Source organism: Dendropsophus ebraccatus, chromosome 9, assembly GCF_027789765.1.
Source record: "Dendropsophus ebraccatus isolate aDenEbr1 chromosome 9, aDenEbr1.pat, whole genome shotgun sequence".
In the NCBI taxonomy this organism is placed as follows: domain Eukaryota; kingdom Metazoa; phylum Chordata; class Amphibia; order Anura; family Hylidae; genus Dendropsophus; species Dendropsophus ebraccatus.
In genome coordinates, this window is record NC_091462.1 from 100,564,058 (window position 1) to 100,585,936 (window position 21,879).

Sequence of the window (21,879 nt, forward strand, 5' to 3'; positions counted from 1 at the left end):
GATTTTTTAATAGAAGTAAATTACAAATCTCTGGCGCTTCGTGGCAGCAGTTGATTTGAAAGAAAATATTTTTTTGTGCACTACCCCTTTAAAACCAGTACATTGCTAGTGGTGCGATGTAACATGTAAGCAATGCTCTGTGAGCTCAATAGATCAGCATCATCTGCGCAGCCGCAGATCTCTCTGATCTTCTACCATGTATCATTCTGCAGTCAAGGCTGTAGAAATAACATTGCATGGACTTATAAACTTGTATCAGGACTAGGTGTGTGCAGGGATTTCAGCCTCCTTGTCTATACCAGGATTTCCATTCACAGACAGCCAGTCAGGGACTGAGGTGGGTCCCGGCTGCGGACAGTGACTGGCTAAGCAGGCAGTTCCCATGGGGACAACACGTCACAGGAGAAAGCAAAGATCAATGGGGATCAGGAGCCGTCAGAACAGCAGCGTCAGGGGATCAGGGTGGGAAAGTATGGTGGGTTTTTCAATAGAAAGAATTTGATGACCATAATAACCTTTTATGAGGCTGTCAGGTTTGTAAACCTATAGTCATACACCCTATTAGACCAGAGTAGATAGTGGCTGCAAATAGTGTCTCTCTGGAGCCTCTGTTCTGTATTACACAACCGGCCCATTGATGTATTATGTAATACTTCATTCCAGCTGTGGTGGCGCTACAGGCAAATCCAATACCTACTGACATATATTTTACAGATTACGGCTAATTAAGGGAAGAGGGGCATCTGTCTACACACAGGGGGCAGCTATCTACCTATAGGAGGGGGCAATTATCTATTTACAGGGGCACATATCTAGCTATGGGGGGAGGCAATTGTCTCCTTACAGGAGCACATATGTAGCTATGGGAGGGGGCAATTATCTACTTACAGGGGTGTATATCTATCTATGGGAGGGGGGAATTATCTACTTACAGGGGCACATATCTATCTATGGGACGGGGGCAATTATCTACTTACAGGGGCACCTATCTAGCTACAGGAGGGGGCAATTATCTACATAAAGGGGCACATTTCTAGCTATGGGGACATTTCTCTATCTGAAGGGAGCCCTGTTTACCTGCAGGGTGCATCGTCTACCTTATGAGGGGGCTATCCGCCTGTTAGGGGACATATCCGTTTACAGGGCTCCTGTCTACCTTCAGAGTGTATGTATCTTCCTAATAGTTGGGTCTACTTATGACCTATCTAATTACTGGGGAACCTATCCACATAGCAGGGACATCCGTCTGTCCGATGGGTGACCTGTCTACCTCCCTAGGGAACATATCTACTTACTTGGAGGACCTAGCCACCTACTGGCTAGGTGTTCCGGAGAAGACTTCATGGCGGTATGGGCCCAGCTGGAGTGCTGCACCCCCGTCATTGTGGGAGTCATATCCCCCACTGATGCAATATGGATGGCTGATTCTAGGATAAGTAATTGAGGGTTTTATATGCCATATATAAAGGGACTGATTTCCATCCAGCTCTCCGCTCATTTATCCGCTCTTGGTGGTGTTTGCTGATACAACTGTGAACCTCCGATGAGAGATCCGCACAATGTCCTGCTCACCGTCTCACTGAATAGAGCCCTGAAAGGGAATAGCGCAGAGCACAATGGCGATTTCTTCCAGTGCCTCAGCACCTGTAACACTGTTGTGTAAAATATCTTCATCGCTCAGTCATCATGGCTGATTTCCCACCAAGCTCGTGTGTCACCGGCGGCCATTATATGCCTCCGATAGCTGAATGGCCAATGTCAGGGTAATGAAACTAAATTACAGCACCGCTCGAGTCATTTCAAGCCATCCATCTGGCTATCATTACCAAGAGATAGGAAACAGTTAAAGGAAGATCTATTCATAGACAATGACGTAAAAACTTCAGGATGTGAGAGTGACCTACTGCACACCAACAATTGTCTGATGAGTCTTCAGTACCTACCCTTGAATATTTTTTGCAGTCACACTTCTCTGAGTTTCCTAAGGTACCCCCTATGCACCGGTGTAGCTACTGTGGAGGCAGACCACACAGCAGCTATGGGGCCCATGCAGCTCACACCAGCTAACCCCCCCCCCCCCGGAAAGCCGTCGTCCTGTGAAAAAACACCCACCCCCAACCTCTCAGTGCCTGCACAAGTACCCGAACCCAGGACAGCTGCCAGCCCGCACAGGCCCCCCCCCCCCCCCCCGATTAGACAGCCACCACCCTTCACAGGCCCCACAACCCAAAAAGCCGCCACCCACACCAACCCTCTGCCCCGGGACAGCTGCTTGCCCGCACCAGCCTCCCATCCACCCCGGACAGTCACTGTCTTGCACCAACCTCCTGCCTCACCTCTCCACCCGGGACAGCCGCTGCTCCGCACCAGCCTCCTGACCCAGACAGCTACCGGCCTTCCTCCCCTGGAAAGCCACCGACACCGACCAAACCCCCACCCCCCAGACAGCTGGGCTGGGTGAGTATATGTGTTAATTGGGGGGGTCTTGTAGTGTACAGAATTCATGGAGTCCCAGTAATGTGAGGTCACCACTGCCCCCTAGTGGCAGTCACAGTCATCCAAAATTCGATTATTTATCAAGTCAGAAGAACAAAGCTCCCCAATACAGATACACATAACAAGGAGGGGGGCGTTATTCATTTGCTGCTTTTATACCTCTGAATGTAAACAACAATATTCCCATTCACTGACAGCAAGCGGGTATCCTGAAAATGCAAAGAACTGAATACAGAACACCTGTATATTGCAATGATGTAAGTAAAACCAGCATCCTGGTGGTGAAACATATGTCATGGGATTAGCGCAGTCAGTGCACTTATATAAATAAGCTTTCATTGGCTCTTTGATATGGAAATTCCTGTCAGCATCACGGCCGTCCCGCCTGTCATCAGCGTATTAATTGCAGCAGGACAAAACATATGTAGAAATCCACGTGGAAGCTAGTTTAGTCCCAGAAGAACAGTAATAAACGATGCATCATATGGCGATGAAATACAGAATTAACCAGACTCCACAGCTGAAATCTGAAGGGCGATTCATTAGGGTTCAGCATCAAAACCGATACTGCATAATGGCTCATTATCTGCGTCCGTGGACGGGATGAAAGGATCTGTGATTTATACAATGTGGTAATATAAGCAAAGAGTATATCTGCAAGGGTCTCACAAGTTACTGTATTAATGGCTTCTGGGATAATCATTGTAAAATGTTATAATATGAGAAAAGAACTGGTAATTGGTTCCAAAGCTCCAGGACATCACCTACATAACTAATACACATGAAGCTAGATCTTGTGTATAAAAGTCAGAAATCACTTGTACCAGGGAAAACAAAATAGATAGGAAACAAGTACTTTAATACTTCTCCCTACGTACAGGAATATAACTACTATAAGGCTATGTTCACATAATATATTTTTTTGTATTTATACGGCCTTTGCTGCCGATTGCAACAATGGCCGTAGTTAATACAAGAAAATACGTTGGCCGGGTGACTATGGGATCCCGGCAGGAGCATATACACATAGTATACGCTCCGGCCCGGGACCCCTAGCGGCGCTGCAAAAAACTGACATGTCAGTTTTCTGCGGGCGCTATTCAGTGAATAGCGGCCGCAGAAAGCCCTGTCAGTGTACACTATGGAGCGAGCGGCTCCGGCTGCATCTCCATAGTGTGCTGTGGGGAGTTCTGATGCGGGCGTGCGCTGATGCGCCGCATCAGAACTCTGCAGCGGGAAAGATCATCTCTTTTAAAGACTGGCCGGGTCACAGAGCAGCTGGTCTCTGAAAAGATCATCCTGGCCGGTCCACTACGCCATGTGAACATGGCCTAATACTGCTCCTATATAAAAAAAAATATATATAACTACTATAATACTGCTCCTATATACAAGAATATAACTACTATAATACTGCTCCTATATACAAGAATATAACTGCTATAATACTGCTCCTATATACAAGAATATAACTGCTATAATACTGCTCCCTATATACAAGAATATAACTGCTATAATACTGCTCTTACATACAAGAATATAACTGCTATAATGCGGTTCAGGGAAGAAACAGAGTGCTGCACCTCACACCTATGGCTGATACTAGTGCCCCTAGGCTAAATGAAAAACACATCAGAATTTTGTGTATGAATTGATCAAGCCATACTGCCCCATGTACCTCGTGCCGGTATCTGATACACATGGGTCCACACCGTGCCAGTCAGTGGCCACCAACCCCGCAGGCGCGCACAGCCAGGGAACGGGGGCCATGGGACGGCCCTGCGACCCCCATGCCACAGGACCAGACCCAAAAACACCACACCAGAACCCGGCCAGCACCGCCGGCGGAGAAGGTCGCCCCCAAGCAGCACAAGTCTGGATAAGGAATTACACTCACCATAGCTGCAGCAAACAGAATGGGAAAAAACAGGAGGGATAACTGCTATAATACTGCCCCTATATACAAGAATATAACTACTATAATACTGCCCCCTATATACAAGAATAAAACTACTATAATACCGGTCCTATGTACAAGAATATAACTACTATAATACTGTCCCCTATATACAAGAATATAACTACTATAATACTGTCCCCTACATACAAAAATAAAACTACTATAATACTGCTCCTATGTACAAGAATATAACTTCTATAATACTGCCCCCTATATACAGGAATATAACTACTATAATACTGCTCCTATATACAAGAATATAACTACTATAATACTGCTCCTTCATACAAGAATATAACTACTATAATACTGATCCTATATACAAGAATATAACTACTATAATACTGCCGCTATATACAGGAATATAACTACTATAATACTGCCCCCTATATACAAGAATATAACTACTATACTGTATGGGAGAGAAGTCTGAATTAGCACCAAAGTCCCAAGTTAAGTCATGCGTACCCACGAGCTAGGACAAGTAATGTGAGGATGCTGGGCTAACGGTGTGCAGCATAGGGGTGCAAAGCCATGAAAGAGCAATAAATCCAATAAGGAGACAAAAGAAGCTTGCACTCACCAGCAAATCGCTGCGGTAACGATCCGTTTTATTCGTCTAGATAGACATAGGTGGGGAGGGGAAGTGAAGGCAGGGGCGTCCGATGGCTACAGCCGTTTCACGTGACTTATCACGCCTCTTCTGGCCTGTGTCCCACAGGCCAGAAGAGGCGTGATAAGTCACGTGAAACGGCTGTAGCCATCGGACGCCCCTGCCTTCACTTCCCCTCCCCACCTATGTCTATCTAGACGAATAAAACGGATCGTTACCGCAGCGATTTGCTGGTGAGTGCAAGCTTCTTTTGTCTCCTTATTGGATAACTACTATACTACTGCTCCTATATACAGGAATATAACTACTATAATACTGCCCCCTATATACAAGAATATAACTACTATACTACTGCTCCTATATACAGGAATATAACTACTATAATAATAAATACCTTTTACTCTTTACGACTATTATGTATGAGGACACAAGCTGCAGATGACATCCTCCCCACCAGGGGGCAGTGGTATGCATGCAGTGCTTCTCCTCTATCTCCTCACAGGCTTCTCTCTGCCCCTCCTCAGTGTGTGAGGTGTTGGCTCCAGGAGGTGGCACAGGGCTGACATACATTGTTTCCTATGGTATAAGAGAAGTGATAACAATATACCGATATGTTCTGTGTGGCAGCAGCCATTGTATGCCTCCTCTTACACTGGGACAGTATTAGTACTAGTCTTCTTCATGTAGTGTGTCCTGCCCTCACTTAGTATAATGGATGGTAAAGCCGTCCACCTTATCCCTGACTATTACTTCCATTTTCACCAATTCTCCGTCCATTAGCTTACCATAGATTACAATAGCTGAATTATCTGTACAAAGAATTCACCTCATGGCTTCTTGAAGGTAAAACAAAATGGCTGCTTTCTCCTCATAACATCCCCATTCCTGTCCATAGGTTCTGTCTGGTATTGAACACAAGGCAGCCAAGCTTTAATACCAGACGTAGTCGGAAGGCGAGAGTGGCGAGAAGAGGATTCATGAAGTGAATCATAAACCATGATAATATGATTGTCCCAGGATTGTGACTGACTTTAGATGAAATTAATGGGGTTGTTTAAGGTTATAAAAACATGTCGGATTTCTTAAAAAAACAGCGCCACACCTATCCTCAGGTTGTGTGTGGTATTACAGCCCGGCTTTATTCACGTCAATGGAACTGAATGAGTGTGGTGCTATTTTTGCAAAGAAGGAGCCATATTTGTCTAAGCCCAGACATCCCGTGGCTGCACAGCTATTGCAAAACCACAACTCCCATCATGCCCAGTCAAGCATGAAAGGCTATTGCCGCCATCTTTATCTGTGTGTAACCAGGGCCGTTCCCAGACAATGTGTAATGTGCCCCCCCCCCCCGCACCATTCATAATGACAATATAATCACACATTATTTACCTGTATGAGTGTAATATATAAAATTACAATGTTCTGTCCGTAGTCACCGAATGACTGTCACCAGCAGTGCTTGTGCTACCACCATTATTCCCTGCACCCACGTACATGTTATTAACAACGGCCGTTCTTGTCATAAAAAATATGTTGTGTGAACATAGCCTAAAGCCGCTTCAGTTGCACACTGAGGAACAGGCGAGGAATTTCAAGCCGAATCCGCGCTTAAAGGGGTTGTCCATCGAAAATCTTTTTTTTTCAAATCAACTGATATCAGAAAGTTATATAGATTTGTAATTTACTATTACTATTAAAAAATCTCAAGTCTTCCCATACTTATTAGCTGCTGTAGGCCCTGCAGGAAATGTTGTTTTATTTTCAGTCTGACACAGTGATCTCTGCTGACATCTCTGGCCGAGACAGGAACTCTGTTTCGATTTTTTTAAGAATCCCCATAGAAAACCTCTCCTGCTCTGGACAGTTTCTGTCTCGGCCAGAGATGTCAGCAGAGAGTACTGTGTCATACTGAAAATAAAACAACATTTCCTGCATAACATACAGCAGCTAATAAGTATGGGAAGACTTGAGATTTTTTTATAGAAGTAAATTACAAATCTATATAACTTTCTGACACCGGTTGATTTGAAAGAAAAAGATTTTCGATGGACAACCCCTTTAAGCACGGATTCGGCTTGAAATTCCACGCCTGTTCCTCAGTGTGAACATACCCTCCTAATATGCAGCTTTTTCACACAACTAGTGCAAAAGGCATAGCTGGCCATGACTAAGGCCGTGTAACGCGGTTGAAACGCTTTGGCGTTTTTCATTGGGGGCATGCCGATTATTTGTACACATTGGGGTATCTGGAATACAAGTCTCAACTCTGTTTTGACTGAAAGCTGGACTCGAGTATTTCCTGGTCTCACCACTCTCTGACAGACGCAAGATGTTAGTTTCTCCTGGCTTCCTGGTAAGCCCCGCTCACTGATTGGCTGAGCAGGCAATGCTTCAGTGGGGCTAGGACGTTGCAGCTGCAGGAGGCTGGTGGCTGTCAGAGATCAGTAAGTCAGTGATGCTCCCCCACCCCCTGCCTGCAGATGATTTGTTATTTTCGCAGGATTCCACCTTTAAGCTCCCCCTAGTAGTGGCTACAGTCACATAGAAATGCTGTCATGTTACTATGTAAAGGTAAGCAAAGGCTTTAAAGGGGTTATCCAGTGCTACAAAAACACGGCGACTTGCTTTCAGAGACAGCATGACTATTGACTCCAGTTCAGGTGCGGTTTGCAATTAAGCTTCTTTCCCTTTATATGGAAATGAGTTATGTTGCGTATACACGGAACAATTATCGTGCGAATTTGCACTATAACGATCGCATTCAAACGATAATCGTACGTGTAAACGCAGCGAACGATCGAACGACGAGTGAGAAATCGTTCATTTTGATCTTTGAACATGTTCTTAAATCGTCATTCGCAAAATATTCTCAGATCGTTCCGTATAAACAGTCTACCTATGTGTGAGATAGGCTTAAGCGATCGCAAAACGATTACAAAACGAATTTTCCGTACGATATATTGTTCCATCTAGACGCTGATCTTTTTTAAAAAAAAAAAAAAACGTTACTTCGAAATCGTTAATCGTACGATCGGGCGAATTATCGTTCAGTGTAAACGCAGCATAACAAAACCTGCACCCAAACTGGAGACAAGAGTGGGGCTGTCTCTGGAAGAAAGTGGCCATTTTTGTGTAGCGCTGGTTAACCCCTTTAATGCTCTGACCTCTATATACTGTGGGAGTCCAAAGTCCCAGGACACCTTTTTATTTCAGAAACAAAAGGGGAAATGACATCTCTGATTATCCCAAAAAGTAATGGCTGATAGGGGCCTATATTTTAGGCAATGTCCGGAACATGGACGCCATCTTTAAAAATTCCATAAGGGCAAGTTTTTCCAATGGGAAGCTATTCATGTAACATATCAAAGAAGACTGGAATTGTCTCAAACATCAATTGCCGCAGTCAGATTTGCAATATCTCTAAAAGCTGAAGAGCTGAAGGTGCTGGATGGACATGAGAACTTTTGAACCAGAAGAGATATGCAAATTGCAGCAATTGACGTCTGAGACAATTCTGGTCTTCTTTGATAAGCTACATGACCAATTTCCCATTGAAAAAAAATGCCCTTTATCCAATATGGAAGTTTTCCAAATGGCGGCCATATTCCAGACATAGCCTAAAGCCTCACCCATTACAGATATGTCATTTTTTCTTTTATTCCTAAAATAAAAGGTTGTCTGGAGACTTTCAACCCTAACAATATATATTCAGTCTTGAATGTCGCACCAGCTTACATAATAATAAACTAAACAACAGTAAAGCTGAGGCTTTTTCTGACCCTCTTGACTTCTCTTAACCCCGCAGATTAGAGGATGGCGTCCTACAGCTTCCGTCAAGATTTTGTCAACATTTCCGACCTGCACCCTAGTCTATCTCGCCCAGTAAGTATCGGTGACTTTGTTATCTTGCTTCGCTCCAACCACGTCCCATCCGCTTCCACCTACACTACAAACGTCCTCATTGTCACATTGTCACCGCGCTCCCCATACAGCGATAGCCATGTTTCTGTAACCACAATACTGCCATTGTTACAGTCCTTTATTTACACCGCAGGGGATGTAAAGTGATGCCGCTGGTGCTGTCCAGGGATGTGTCATGGTGCCGGCCATGTACTTAGGCACCGGCCAAGTCTTTGTAGCAGCGTATGAGAGACCTCATTGTATCTGCCTGATCGCCCACTGAATAGATAATTGCTGAGACTCAGCACAGTAAAAATCATAATGCGGCGAGGGACGTCTGGTATTTTTCTTTCTTGACGGCAAAATTTGAGCCGTTCTAGCTGTCCCTAGCAATTTGCCTCAACATTTGTGCGTTACGGCCCCATTACATTCCCCTTTGGCTCGTTTTATTTTTATCCGGAGCCTGGTAAGGTTGCAGGACATGGAAATAGGCTTAGTCCCGCTGTGTCAGGCAACTTAAAGAAGAAAATTGCTTGTCATAAACAAGGCCAGGCCTAAGTGCTCTTTTGCTTTACATTTGTACATTACATTTGCAGATATTTTCCAAGAAGCTCTGAGTAAGGTTAAAGTCATCCTGGGGGAAATACTAGTGTGTTCTGTCAGAAAGATCGGCTTCTAGGAAAGGGGGTAACCACAGCGGCATAATAGCTACCATTGGGTTTGTTATCCAGGTTTACTAGAATCCTGGATGGGAAATCCCGACTATTAGGCTATGTTCACACAACGTATAGAGAACGGCCGGTCTCTGCCCGGATCATCCCGGCCGGTACTTAAGTATTGGCCGGACGATCTTTCGGCCACAGGGTTCTGATTCGGGCGCATCAGCGCGCGCCCGCATCAGAACCTCCCATAGCGCACAGTGAAGCAGGCGGCCGGAGCCACTCACAGGGTTTCCTACGTCCGCAATTCATTGAATTGCGGCCGCAGAAAACTGACATGTCAGTTATTTGCGGCCCCGAGCAGGATCCCGGCCGGAGCGTATACGATGTATATACGCTTTGGCCGGGATCCCATAGAACAATAGGAATTGTTCACCCGTACAAAGTATGGCCGTTGTTGCCAATGGTTTTACGTAGTGTGAACATAGCCTTACACTGCCTGGAGAAGGTGTTATCAAAAGTTGCATGACCCCTGGTGCAAGACTTAAACGCAAGGGGTCAGAGGTAGTTGCAGAATAGGTAATTTTAAGGAACAGTCTCTTAAAGGCGCGGTACTAGTAATACAGGGACCTTACTGTTACCTAACAGATAGCTGCTTTCATTCCAACATCTGTCCTGGGGTCCGTTCGGGAGGTGATGCAGTTATTGTCCTAAAAAAAACAACTTTTCAACTTGTAACCCTGTGTCAAATTGACGTGGCCTAAAGTGTCTGAGCCCTAGGCCTGCACCGCCTCTCCGTCCCTCCTCCCCACCCTCTTCACCATTAGGAAGGCCCTATTTCTCCTATTCATCACTTGTCTACTCAGTCTGATAGTGGTACAGTGTAGTGGTGCACAGTTAGTATTCCCAGTTGTATACTGTGCTACAATTTGTGTGATGGAGTGCGCAGTAGGAATACGTCATTAATTCACAACAACCCAACTGGGTTTGGTGCACATCATTGTCAGTCTATAAAAGTGGCGTAATACAGCAGTCTGGGAGTCTTTAGTGCATCCCTGCATGCTCCCTCTGCTGTGCCCATTTTATTTCCATGGAATTTCTATCTTTCTGAGGTTTTTAGGTGCACCAGACACCATCCCCTCTGTAGGAACTGGAATAATGCTCGAGTCATAATGGGGTTCATTACTTAAAGGGCATATCTAGCGTTAGAAAAACATGGCCACTTTCTTCCAGAGACAGCACCACTTTTGCCTTCAATTCACGTGTGGTTTGCAATTTATCGTCATTGAATTGAGTAGCCAAACTCCACCCAAACTGGAGACAAGAGTGGTGCTGTCTCTTGAAGAAAGTGGCCATGTTTTTAATACTGGATAACCCCTTTAAGTCAAGCACTCAAGTTTAAAAAAATACTCGACTCAAGTAACGAAAACTTAGGCATTTTAGTACTTTCCCATCTCTAATTACAAACTTTTAAAATATTTCAAACATTAAATATTTAACCCCTTTAAATGCCTGAAAACTTACTTTACCCCTGATTTTTGACCCATAAAGTATACTCAAGCTGTTAATGGAAATCTTGGAAAGTGCCACAGAAATCAATGACTATTTGCTTACAACGCTCTGTTTGAAGATCACTTTGGCCGCACTTCCCCTTTAATTATCACGTGCCCTTCCCCTCCTCTAAGGAAATCACTAAGCACTGCCAGGAACGTAGCCACACGCCAGTTTTAGTTACATACCTTTGCACATGTTGCAGAATATCCCATACATTGTCATACAGCTTAGGACAGCGTTACTGCAGGTTAAATTAGGATCTGACATATATAATTAATGTGCCGGGTAATGTTTATAGCCGGAGCGCTAATGCTTTCGGCATGCTGGCTTTATAGAAGTGAAACATAATAGGATAATAGCATTTAAATACACTTGCAGCTTCGGGAAGGGGGAAGAGGAATTTAGCATTTTATAATAATTTAGAATGTCATACCAAAACCTTACATGTAAGAGGCCAAATTATAAGGGATTACAGGAAGTTCAAACACTTGAGAAAACGGCGGCCCATGACGGTTCCTGGGTCTGTCCAATGTAATGATTAAGTGGAATGAGGAGAAACATTGTCAGGAGGGGATTACGTCCCGCACGTCGGCTCTTGTGCTGACATACTTTCCATAAAATCTAATAGCTCATTGTACAGATTTACTGGGTGGTGGGGGACAAACAGCGCTGTGTAATTGGGATCCTAAAAAAAAAAATCAATCAGAAATTTGCTTTAGCGGGCGGTGGGGTATAAGAGCATGAAATCTAATTTGCTGACTACATCTGTGTTTTATTTGTGTATACCATACCATTTTTATTTTTCAGAGCATAATAGGCATCGTAATTGGGAAAACAGATGTCAAAGGATTTCCAGACCGAAAAAGTTAAGCCCGCTTTATTATTCCTTGAGAGCTTGGAAAGTTGCGTGTCACTCAGAATTTTTTTCTTTTGTCCTTTATGTTTTTTTATTTTATTTTTTGAGGCTTTGTAGAATGATTAATGTTAATTCATATGAACAAGTTACTTAATATATTGGAGGAAATCCATACTGTATTGCGGTTGATGTCATTTGGCGTGAAATTAACTTATTAGGAAATTTATTGCTGTATAGTGTTAGGGTCTGTAAAACAGTAAGTATTAAACTGAGAAGGAACACGTTTCCATTGCTTTATGGAAGCCGATACTGTTTGTATGCATAGTAATTATTGCTTAAGGGTCGTCTCAGGATAGACGTTGGTAGAGTATTGTTAGAAAATTACCTTATTGTGGCCACCTTATTAAAACTAAATGGGATATCCTAAAATTAAAAGTAACTGGCTGATGGTAAGTATTGGACCACTATGTCATGAAAACAGGTCTAATTTCCATTGAGTGAAAGGAGTTACAGCTTATGCCTGATCAACACTTCATTTACTGTCTTTAGGACTATAGCTATAGTTTATATATAACTATATATAACTATAGTTCAGTGCTCAGTCTTATAGAAGGTGAATGGAGGAGTGGTTGATCATCTCCGCTGCCCCTCCATTCACGTGGGAGTTTGTTTAACCAATTGGGGTCCCAGTGGTTAGACTAACTATCACTAGTAACCCCCTTTCCTGTCCAAGCGTCTCCTGTCTACTCTGTTTGGCCTTCTTCCGAGGCCATAACATTGGGAATTTGGAGGGATTTCAAAATCTGCACATAAAGACAGTATAAGTTGTATGGGGGCATCCTGATAATGTTGGGAAGTAGGGGTTGGGCATGATGGAGTTTCTTTGCCCAACCCCTTTGTTCTCCCCCAGAACAACTGTCCAGAGCAGTAGTAAATCCACATAGAAAACCTCTCCTTCTCTGGACAGTCCCTGACATGGACAGAGATGGCAGCAGAGAGCACTGTGTCAGACTGGACAGAATACACCACTTCCTGCAGTACATACAGCAGCTGATAAGTATGGGGAGACTTGAGATTTTTAAACAGAAGTAAATTACAAATCTATATAATTTTCTGAAACCAGTTGATTTGAAAGAAAAATATTTCCCCCTTTAATTTAAATCAAAGAAATACCGTGAGCAGAATGTATAAACTAACGTGGATACAGCACAAAATGGCACTCTTTCCTCACGCTCCACCCCCTCAGGTCCTGCTCTAAGAATAACACTGTGGGGGAAATTTATCAAAGGGTGTAAAATTTAGACTGGTGCAAACTGCCCACAGCAACCAATCACAGCTCAGCTTTCCTTTCAGCACTGCCTAAAGCTGAGCTATGATTGGTTGCTGTGGGTAGTTTGCACCAGTCTAAATTTTACACCCTTTGATAAATCTCCCCCTGTGTGTTTTTGCCTGAACTGTTCCTTTAAGTGTACATGTTCACACCAGGCCCCTGTACTAGGCTGCTTTCCTCCTTCTCAGCTCATGTAGCTCTCATAACTTTTGAGAGTTTTCCAAGTAACACAAATGTACAGACGCCAATTGACAGACTCAATTAAACGTCATAGTGAGATATGGCAAAAGTTAATTGAAATGTCATCGTGTGCAGAAATGACTCTCTTATTCTATTCAGATATTGGATTGGAGCGGTACACCTTCAGCTTTACAGTAAGAGATTCACCATCTGCCTTCATCAATGCCTCGTGCTGGGGTAGAGAAGAATACATTAAATCGCTGTCTGAAAGTTTCCAGATTGGTGACTGCGGTAGGTTAAACTACGGCTGATACTTTATTGTTTTGTTATTCACACGTTCTGGAAAACAAGTGGGTCGATATAGTGTCTGGACTATAAGCCGATCTTTCAAGGCTGAAAGTGTCACTGTTGGTATAACTTTCAAAACCTAAATCAACAGTGGATATAAAGCTAGCTTGCTATTTACATTCATTATTTTTTGTTATCATGCTGTAAAACAAAGCTGTACTCGTATCCAGGTCCAGTCTCCTGAAGCTTTTTAGTCGATGAAACACACGATGTCTCAGCAGTACAGAGAGAGTCACGGCTCAATGCGTCCATCAATCACATGACTGCCTTCTCTGTGAGCGCAGATGGCCGGAACTTCCTGTGTTTAGACAAAAAAAAAAAGTCAGAACACAGGAAGTGCCGTGTTTACCATAATAACTAAAAAAACAACAACAATGAATGTAAATTGCAAACTTGCTTTATATCACTGTTGATCTACAGTTGGTTTAGATTTTGAAAGTTATAACGACAGTGACACTTTAAGGGACTTCTCCAGTTTTCATTATGAAAAGTGTTCATATCAACCCGCCAGGTATCAGCACATGGTAACCAATTAGGTTTCAGCTTTTATTATCTGTATTTGCTGGGAGAAATGAAAGGGGTTATCCAGCGCTACAAAAACATGGCCACTTTCTTCCAGAGACAGACCCATTCTTGTCTCCTGTTTGGGTGTAGGTTTTTGCTACTCTTTTCCATTGAAGTGAATGGAGCCTAATTGCAAACCGCACCTGAATTGGAGACAAGAGTGGTGCTGTCTCTGGAGTCAGTACCAATCCCTTAAAGGGAAACTTACAGCAGGTTAGACGCATCTAGTTATGGCCTTATAGCACATGGAGTGCTGAGGATGAAGGTAGTAGTTTCCTTACCTTGATCCTTAGCACCATTTTTGTTAAATTTGTCATTTATTCCCTATGCAAATAAGGTGGTTTGGTGCACTGTGGACAAGGCTACCTCCCTCAGTGTACCAATCTACCCCGGCTGACATGCCCTCTTAATGAATACTGGGGCGGCGCTCTGCAGTGACGATCATTTGTTCCGATGGTTCTAGGGTGATCTCTTAATTATTCCATTATTGTATCCGGCCCTGATTGCTGCCTGCACTGAATACTTATAGTGATAGTCTTGTTTTGCATCGGTCTTTTGTTTACACTGCGGCACTATAGCACTTTAGATTATGGATTCATATGCACTGTGTTTTCCAGTTTTAGGTATTATTTATTATTGTGAATTACTTTGCAAATCAGGCCCAGTCTCATTGCATATCATATTCCTTTATTTCTTGTATGAATCTTGTGGATTGATATGATGTTATGAATTTCCCGATGAGAGGTGGATTATCATGTTTTTCTTCCCGGGATGATAACCTATGTGGTCTTTGTGTTTGTGGCTGCTTGTTTTTTTGTACATGTATAAATAAAGATTGATGCACTTTTCATTACTTGGTGGTCAGTGCGCCTATTAATATAGTGTCTGCTTTATTTTTTGGATTATTGTCTGCAGTGATGAGCGCTGGATAAATATTTATTAGAAGGGGCTGGCTGGCTGAGACAGATCAGTGCATTGAGGGCGGTAGCCTTGTGCAGTGAAGAGGCCACTATGCATCTATAAATATGCATAGTGGGCTGGGCGGGATGTGGTGGTACTCAGAGCCGGCGAGCAATGCCCCAAATACTCTTAAGGGACATATTTGCATAGGGGCAATTAGGAAATTAATCAAGAATGTGGGGGAGAAGAAAAACATTAATAACAGCGATCCACTCATAAGGTAAAGAGCTTCTGCGGCATATCAGCAGGTTCTCTGGGCAGAAGTTCTGTAATGTCTCTTTGCTCCCCTTCCCAGCTTTCAGCTCAACTGAAGACAATCAGGGATAGGGATGGAAGGGGAAGCGAGGAGTTATTTTAGCTCTTGGCCCTTTAACGGCTTGTTGTTCACTTTTGCAAACTCATTTTCATATACGCTATTAGTGAATTCTGTATTAATAGGAGGAGGGGCCCCCAATCCAGGATCCTCCTCTCTTAGCCAGAGAAGAGAGTGGTTACAAAGCTTCTCTCCCACTGGAGGACCTGTGCTATCTACATTACACAGACAGCACATTGATTTGAATGGCCACTATGTAATGATCAGTTTCACCTGTGGTGGCGCTGCAGGAATTTTAAACACCTTTTGCCAAGTTACAGTTGATCCCTGAAGGACACTTTGCTTATAAACCAGAGACTAAGTAGAGAGGGTCCAAGGTGGACAGTCCCTTTAACAATGAAAAAATTATCAGACCCTAACTGGATCATGGGAAATAATCTTAAGTCCACGGCCCAATATAGATGGAAATGACTTAGATAGATAACGCCTCCTCCCTGTTACTTGTAGCTGCATTACAGACAGCGAGTTGCCAAAGGAAGAAGATGGAGAATTCTTTGGCGCTGAACCTCAGTTTTATTTTTGTGCCGTATTTTCCAAAAAACAAACCTGGAGACACAAAGCAAAGAAAATAAAGCGTCTACTTTGTCAAAGCAAACGGCATTTTGGGGAAATGAATGACGCCCGCGGAACATAAATAAATAGGAAGGAAAATGCAAACTCTATTGTATGCGTGATTCATGGCAGGAAAGATTCACAGAATGTTTATTTTTTAAGTATGACTAATTTTTCGCATTTTTTTTCGTGAACACTTGCAATCTACCCTGAGGTAAAATACATCAAGAAAATGAGTTTGTAAGTACATGTATCATCCGGCAATGTCACAACTGTTCAAAGTGTGCACGGCACCCCCGATTAGCGCAGTTTTACTATGTTTAGATGGTAATGAGGACATCTGTTTTACTTGTACGCCGCATGGTTTAATTATCTATATTTATCATTTGACGAATACAAAGCCATGCTAAACAATATTCCTATTTTTCTTTTAGTTATAATTGAAAACCCCCTTGTGCAAACAAAAGACGTAGAGAAGGAAGAAAAATTTAATCCTTCAACACCAAGGTAATGTGTAAACTTCCTGCCCTCCGCTCCCACAGGGGCCGTAAAGGTTTAACGTCCTTTTATAAAATGCTGGGGATTGAAAACATATGACAAGCGTCTCTCATCAATATATACGCCAGGGAGGGATAGATCCTATCTAACATTACTTCCCTTCCCTGACTGATGCTAGCCACTTACTGGCATGAATTTCTCTTTTATTTACTTATAACAATATAACTACAAGGTTTTTTTTCTATATTACTGTATGCCAAAAAATTATAAAATCTAGAATGCAGTGGGCAATGGCAGATATATAGATAGATAGACAGATAGATAGATAGATAGATAGATAGATAGATAGATAAAACTTAATAGATAGATAGATAGATAGATAGATCAAACATATTAGATAGAAGATAGATAATAGATAGATGATACTAGATAGATAGATAGATAGATAGATAGATAGTAGAGATGAGCGAACCTGGAGCATGCTCGAGTCAATCCGAACCCGATCGTTCGGCATTTGATTAGCGGTGGCTGCTGAACTTGGATAAAGCACTAAGGCTATGTGGAAATCATGGATATAGTCATTGGCTGTATCCATGTTTTCCAGACAACCTTAGAGCTTTATCCAAGTTCTGCAGCCCCCGCTTATCAAATACCGAATGTTCGGGTTCGGATCGACTTGAACCTGCACACGGTTCACTCATCTCTACTAGATAGATAGATAGATAGATAGATAGGAGATACATAATAGATAGGAGATAGATAGATAGATAGATAGATAGATAGATAGATAGATAGATAGGAGATACATAATAGATAGGAGATAGATAGATAGATAGATAGATAGATAGATAGATAGATAGATAGATAGATAGATAGATGGTCAGCTCTCCTACACCAATCACACTAGGCAGGAGCACGTTGCCATGGCTGAAATTGCAAACACACAAAAACACAGAAAAATGCAACAGCTCACCGCAACAGCAAGAAACAGGTTAGCTGTTGCATTTTTTGGTGTTTTTGTGAGGTCCTCCAGGGAGCCCATAGGGGATATAGGCGGTTTGCTGCCGCTGCTCCTGTTGTACGTTGAGATGGCAGCAGATCGTCGTATGTCTTTAGAACATGTTGAAAGACAATGAAAGACAACAATCAGCCAACATCGTTCATGATGGCTGATTATTGCCTTTTATTACAAAGAGCGATTATCGACCGCAATGGCCAATAATCGGCCAAATATGGCCGTTAATTGTTTTGTGTAATAGCGCCTTAAATTATTTTGGTAATTATTTTCCATGATAGACACTTTGGAGCAATGCGAAAAAAAAGTGATGTTAATTGTCTCTTTCCTCTCCTTTTAGTTACTACAAATTGCTTATCAGCGAAGTCCATTCCTTGGTCAAGATACGTTCCAGACATGAGACCCACAGCTCCCTGCTGTCTTTATTGCCTATTCCTCCTAAAGATCCAAATGATTACTATTCACTGGGAGACATTGTAGCAAATGGACAAAGCTTGAATGGAAAAATCATCAACATCCTTGCAGCAGTAAGATGGGTACGTTACTATTAAGTTGTGTGTAGAAATGAATTAGAATAGCACTGAATGGTTACTTTTGGTCACATGATTGTAAAGCCCCTATTACGTTGAATGATTAGCTGACAGGTGTGCGCTCGCTTCCCCGGCACATTGGCTCATGTAATACGGCCTTAAAACATCATTGTTCTCCTTTGGGTGTTAAGGTGACATGGTTGGATTTTCTCTGATTGTTACAAGTCATCTGCAACTTTTTCCCCAATAGAGAAACATAGAGGTGTTGCAACCAAAAGCCATAGTGGAGCCCTAGCCTTACTAAGGAAGTCCTCTGCTGCTTACAAACATTTCACTAAATATCAGGGTATTGTCCGTGGGAAGCGGCTGCCATTTTTCTTTTGCTCCAGTACTGGAGTGGATGAGTCCTTCCTGCAATTTAATAAAATGTAAAATATCCAGATCCCGGTGATCTAGTAAAGCAGTGGTGCTCAACCACATGTGGTTCATTACCTTCCATGCTGTTGGCTGTCAGCATCCAGCAATGCAAAATCTTCAAGACTTTATTACATCACAAGGGACATATATGCAAAGTTTTGACCCCTAAGGGGACGTACATCCACTTAAAGAAAAAAATCTTTATACCTCTCAAATGTGTGTGTGTTGCAGGGTACTGGTAATATGTTTGTTCTGTCATGTAGACCAGGCATAGGGAACCTTCAGCCCCTCCAGCTGTTGAAAAACTACAATTCCCGTTATGTCTGGACAGCCAAAGCCACAACTTTGGCTGTCCAGGCATGATGTGGATGGTAGTTTTGTAACAGTGGCAGGGCTGAAGGTTCTGCACCCCTCATGTACACTGTAGAGTAATATATACATTGAACAAGAACTGACAATCAGAACAACGTGATCTTTTGTCTTGGTGTATCCAGGTAGGAGAAATGAAGATGTTCACCACTTCTGACAAAAGAAAAGGCCAGAGATGTGAGGTTAAGCTTTTTGATAACACCGTTGACTCGTTTGCAATGATCTGGTAAGTACGGGTTACTACACACTACAGTGCGCTCTATAGCAAGGGGTGGTTCCTTATGTTGTACAACACACACTGACCTCATTGCCTACTTTTGCAAGACAAGCCTTAATACAGATACCTATGGTTGTCAGATAGTAATGAAATCTGACCAAGAATGGATTATAACATGGGCAAACATGCAATTGCCCAAAGGCCTTTACCACTTGATGCATTAATCATTCTACTTTCACATCATCCTCGACTCTCAGCATGGTGCTAGCCCTGGTATTATTTAGGAACTTATGACATTATGAGTACTATATACAGTACTACAGAATTGTTATGTGTTTACTGTATGTATGTATATATGGCAGTATTATGTAAGCACTGCATGGTACTATTATGTAGTCACTATGTGGCAATAATAGGATACCTATACAGTAGCTGTTGGTTGATTGTTTTTTTTATCGAACAACTATCTGTCATGTTCAACCCATACTGGTGCTTGTTCATGTGTTCTTGCCTTATGCTTGTTCCCTGGCCCTTCCCTCCCCAACATTGCCTATCGGCAATTGGGAGACTTCTCGGCTCTCCAGCTGTTACACAATTACAATTTCTATCATGCCTGGACAGTCAAAGTCAAAGCTTTAGCTGTCCAGGCATGATGGGAATTGTAGTTTTGCAACAGCTGGAGGCCTTTTAAGTTTGGCACCCTAGCAATAGATGGTTGGTGAGTTCCATTGCAAACGGTGGGTTCAGACAAATTTTTGCTAAAGTTTATGGCAGTTAAGACATACCGCACCCATACATACTCAGGGGACTTTGACTACTTTGCTCCAATCTTGAATATAAAGGTATATTCACACTTTGTGTACACTACAGATTTTCTCATTTGGATTTGTGTGCAGAAAATCCTCAGCATTTTACAGGAGAAAAAATGTGGATGAGATTTTAAGAAAATCTGGATGGAAATATGACCATCTCTGGCAATCCAGGCATGATGGGAATAGTAGTTTAGCAACAGTAGGAGGGCCGAAGGTGTCCTACCCCTGTTCTAGAACAATCTATAATATATTGGAGTAGGGTAATGCTAGTTTCATATAGCTGAAATGAGAATGAGAAGAACTAGTGAATAGTTTCTATAAGTTATAGCAGTAGCACTTATGCCAAAGCCCTTGTCAAATCAGAAGGAATAAGGCTCGTAAAAAATAAGGGTTATTTTATGGAGTCCATATCTCTCTATTGTGTGGTTGTAAAACTCACAATGGGGCCTGAAGGCAGAGTTTATTTGCATGTTAATGAACGGTGGAAACATTTCTATTAATTGTATTTTTAGCATTTTATTGATCTCTGAGTACAATATAACACTGCAAACAAGGGCATGATGATTTTCACACACGGGAATAAATGTGTTTATAGCAGCAGGAATCTATAGAATATGAGGAGTAATGGCTGAGGTCGGGAACGACACAGAAATGTGCTGCAAAGTGGGATGAACATTTAGAGCCGTTACTGTAGTAAGTGATATAAGCCGCACTTCCCAATGTGAAACTGGAGCGACAGTGTAGGTTGAGCCTGACATAATTTAACCCATTAAAAATTGTTAGAAAATCATTGCTGATTTCTTCCACTAACAGCGTGGAGTCATCATCAAACCAAGTGTGAGAGTACAACTCAACTCTATTCATTTAAATGGAACTGAGCTGCAGTACCACACACAAACTAAACACAAGAGTAGTGCTGCCTCTAGATGAAAGTAACTATGATTTTCTAATCCTGGATAATACCTTTAGGCTATGTTCACACACCGTAGAATGCATAGGACACTGCAAAACATCATCAATAAAGCTGTAGACGTATTAGCGGCCATGTCTATTATTGAGGGTCATCATAGCAATGCAGCCAATATTATGTTGTTTTCATTATATTCTGCCTTCTACAGTTGGGACAATGAGTCAATCCAAGTGGCACAGACCTGGATACCTAAAGAGACAGGTTGGTATATATTTCACATGTCTGTTTTGCTGCTTTGAAGCAGTGACTTAGCTACCATAGAGGCAGGGTAGGCAGTTGCTATGGGGCCTGTGCAGGAGGGGGGCCCCAAGGGAGAAGGTAAGAGCATTTGTCCTTCTGTTTAACCCCTTATGTACTGCAGTGTGTACGTGACCCAATGTTTACTTACATGCTGCAACACAAAAAAAGGGTTAACAAGCAGAAGACCGAGATCTCTGCTTCACTGCTCTGATAACCCCTGTGTGCAGTGCTTTGTGTCGTGTTTTTTGCTATGGGGCCCCGTGAATCCTAGCTACGCCCCTGCTTTGAAGATTCAGGGTGGCAGATTTGTTGCAGAAACTTCTGAATGGGACAGTTTCTGTAGGGATTTTTGTAAACCCTCTTCACAAGTAGGAAACAGTGTCAGAAGTATGGAACAAATTTTCAGTCACATCTGCAGCAGATCTGCTACATGTGAACACAGTCACAACGGCAAACAGCAATCGCG

At 42.6% G+C, this 21,879-nt stretch overlaps 1 protein-coding gene across 5 annotated transcripts in view; it reads left to right on the forward strand.

Annotated features, from left to right (window-relative positions):
• The window catches only part of MEIOB (meiosis specific with OB-fold), a 72,377-nt gene that overhangs the window by 43,891 nt on the left and 6,607 nt on the right, over positions 1 to 21,879 (forward strand). For 3 of the 5 annotated variants that reach the window (XM_069984057.1, XM_069984058.1, XM_069984060.1), the window contains 7 exons: positions 8,875 to 8,951; positions 11,990 to 12,047; positions 13,708 to 13,839; positions 16,780 to 16,852; positions 18,199 to 18,394; positions 19,300 to 19,400; positions 21,322 to 21,374. In XM_069984057.1, the coding sequence (XP_069840158.1) occupies positions 8,883 to 8,951; positions 11,990 to 12,047; positions 13,708 to 13,839; positions 16,780 to 16,852; positions 18,199 to 18,394; positions 19,300 to 19,400; positions 21,322 to 21,374 (682 nt within the window). In that variant the 5' untranslated portion in view covers positions 8,875 to 8,882. Of the gene's footprint in view, positions 1 to 5,542; positions 5,651 to 5,677; positions 5,913 to 8,874; positions 8,952 to 11,989; positions 12,048 to 13,707; positions 13,840 to 16,779; positions 16,853 to 18,198; positions 18,395 to 19,299; positions 19,401 to 21,321; positions 21,375 to 21,879 lie in introns of those variants that run through there. The other 2 variants (XM_069984056.1, XM_069984059.1) reach the window with 2 other exon arrangements.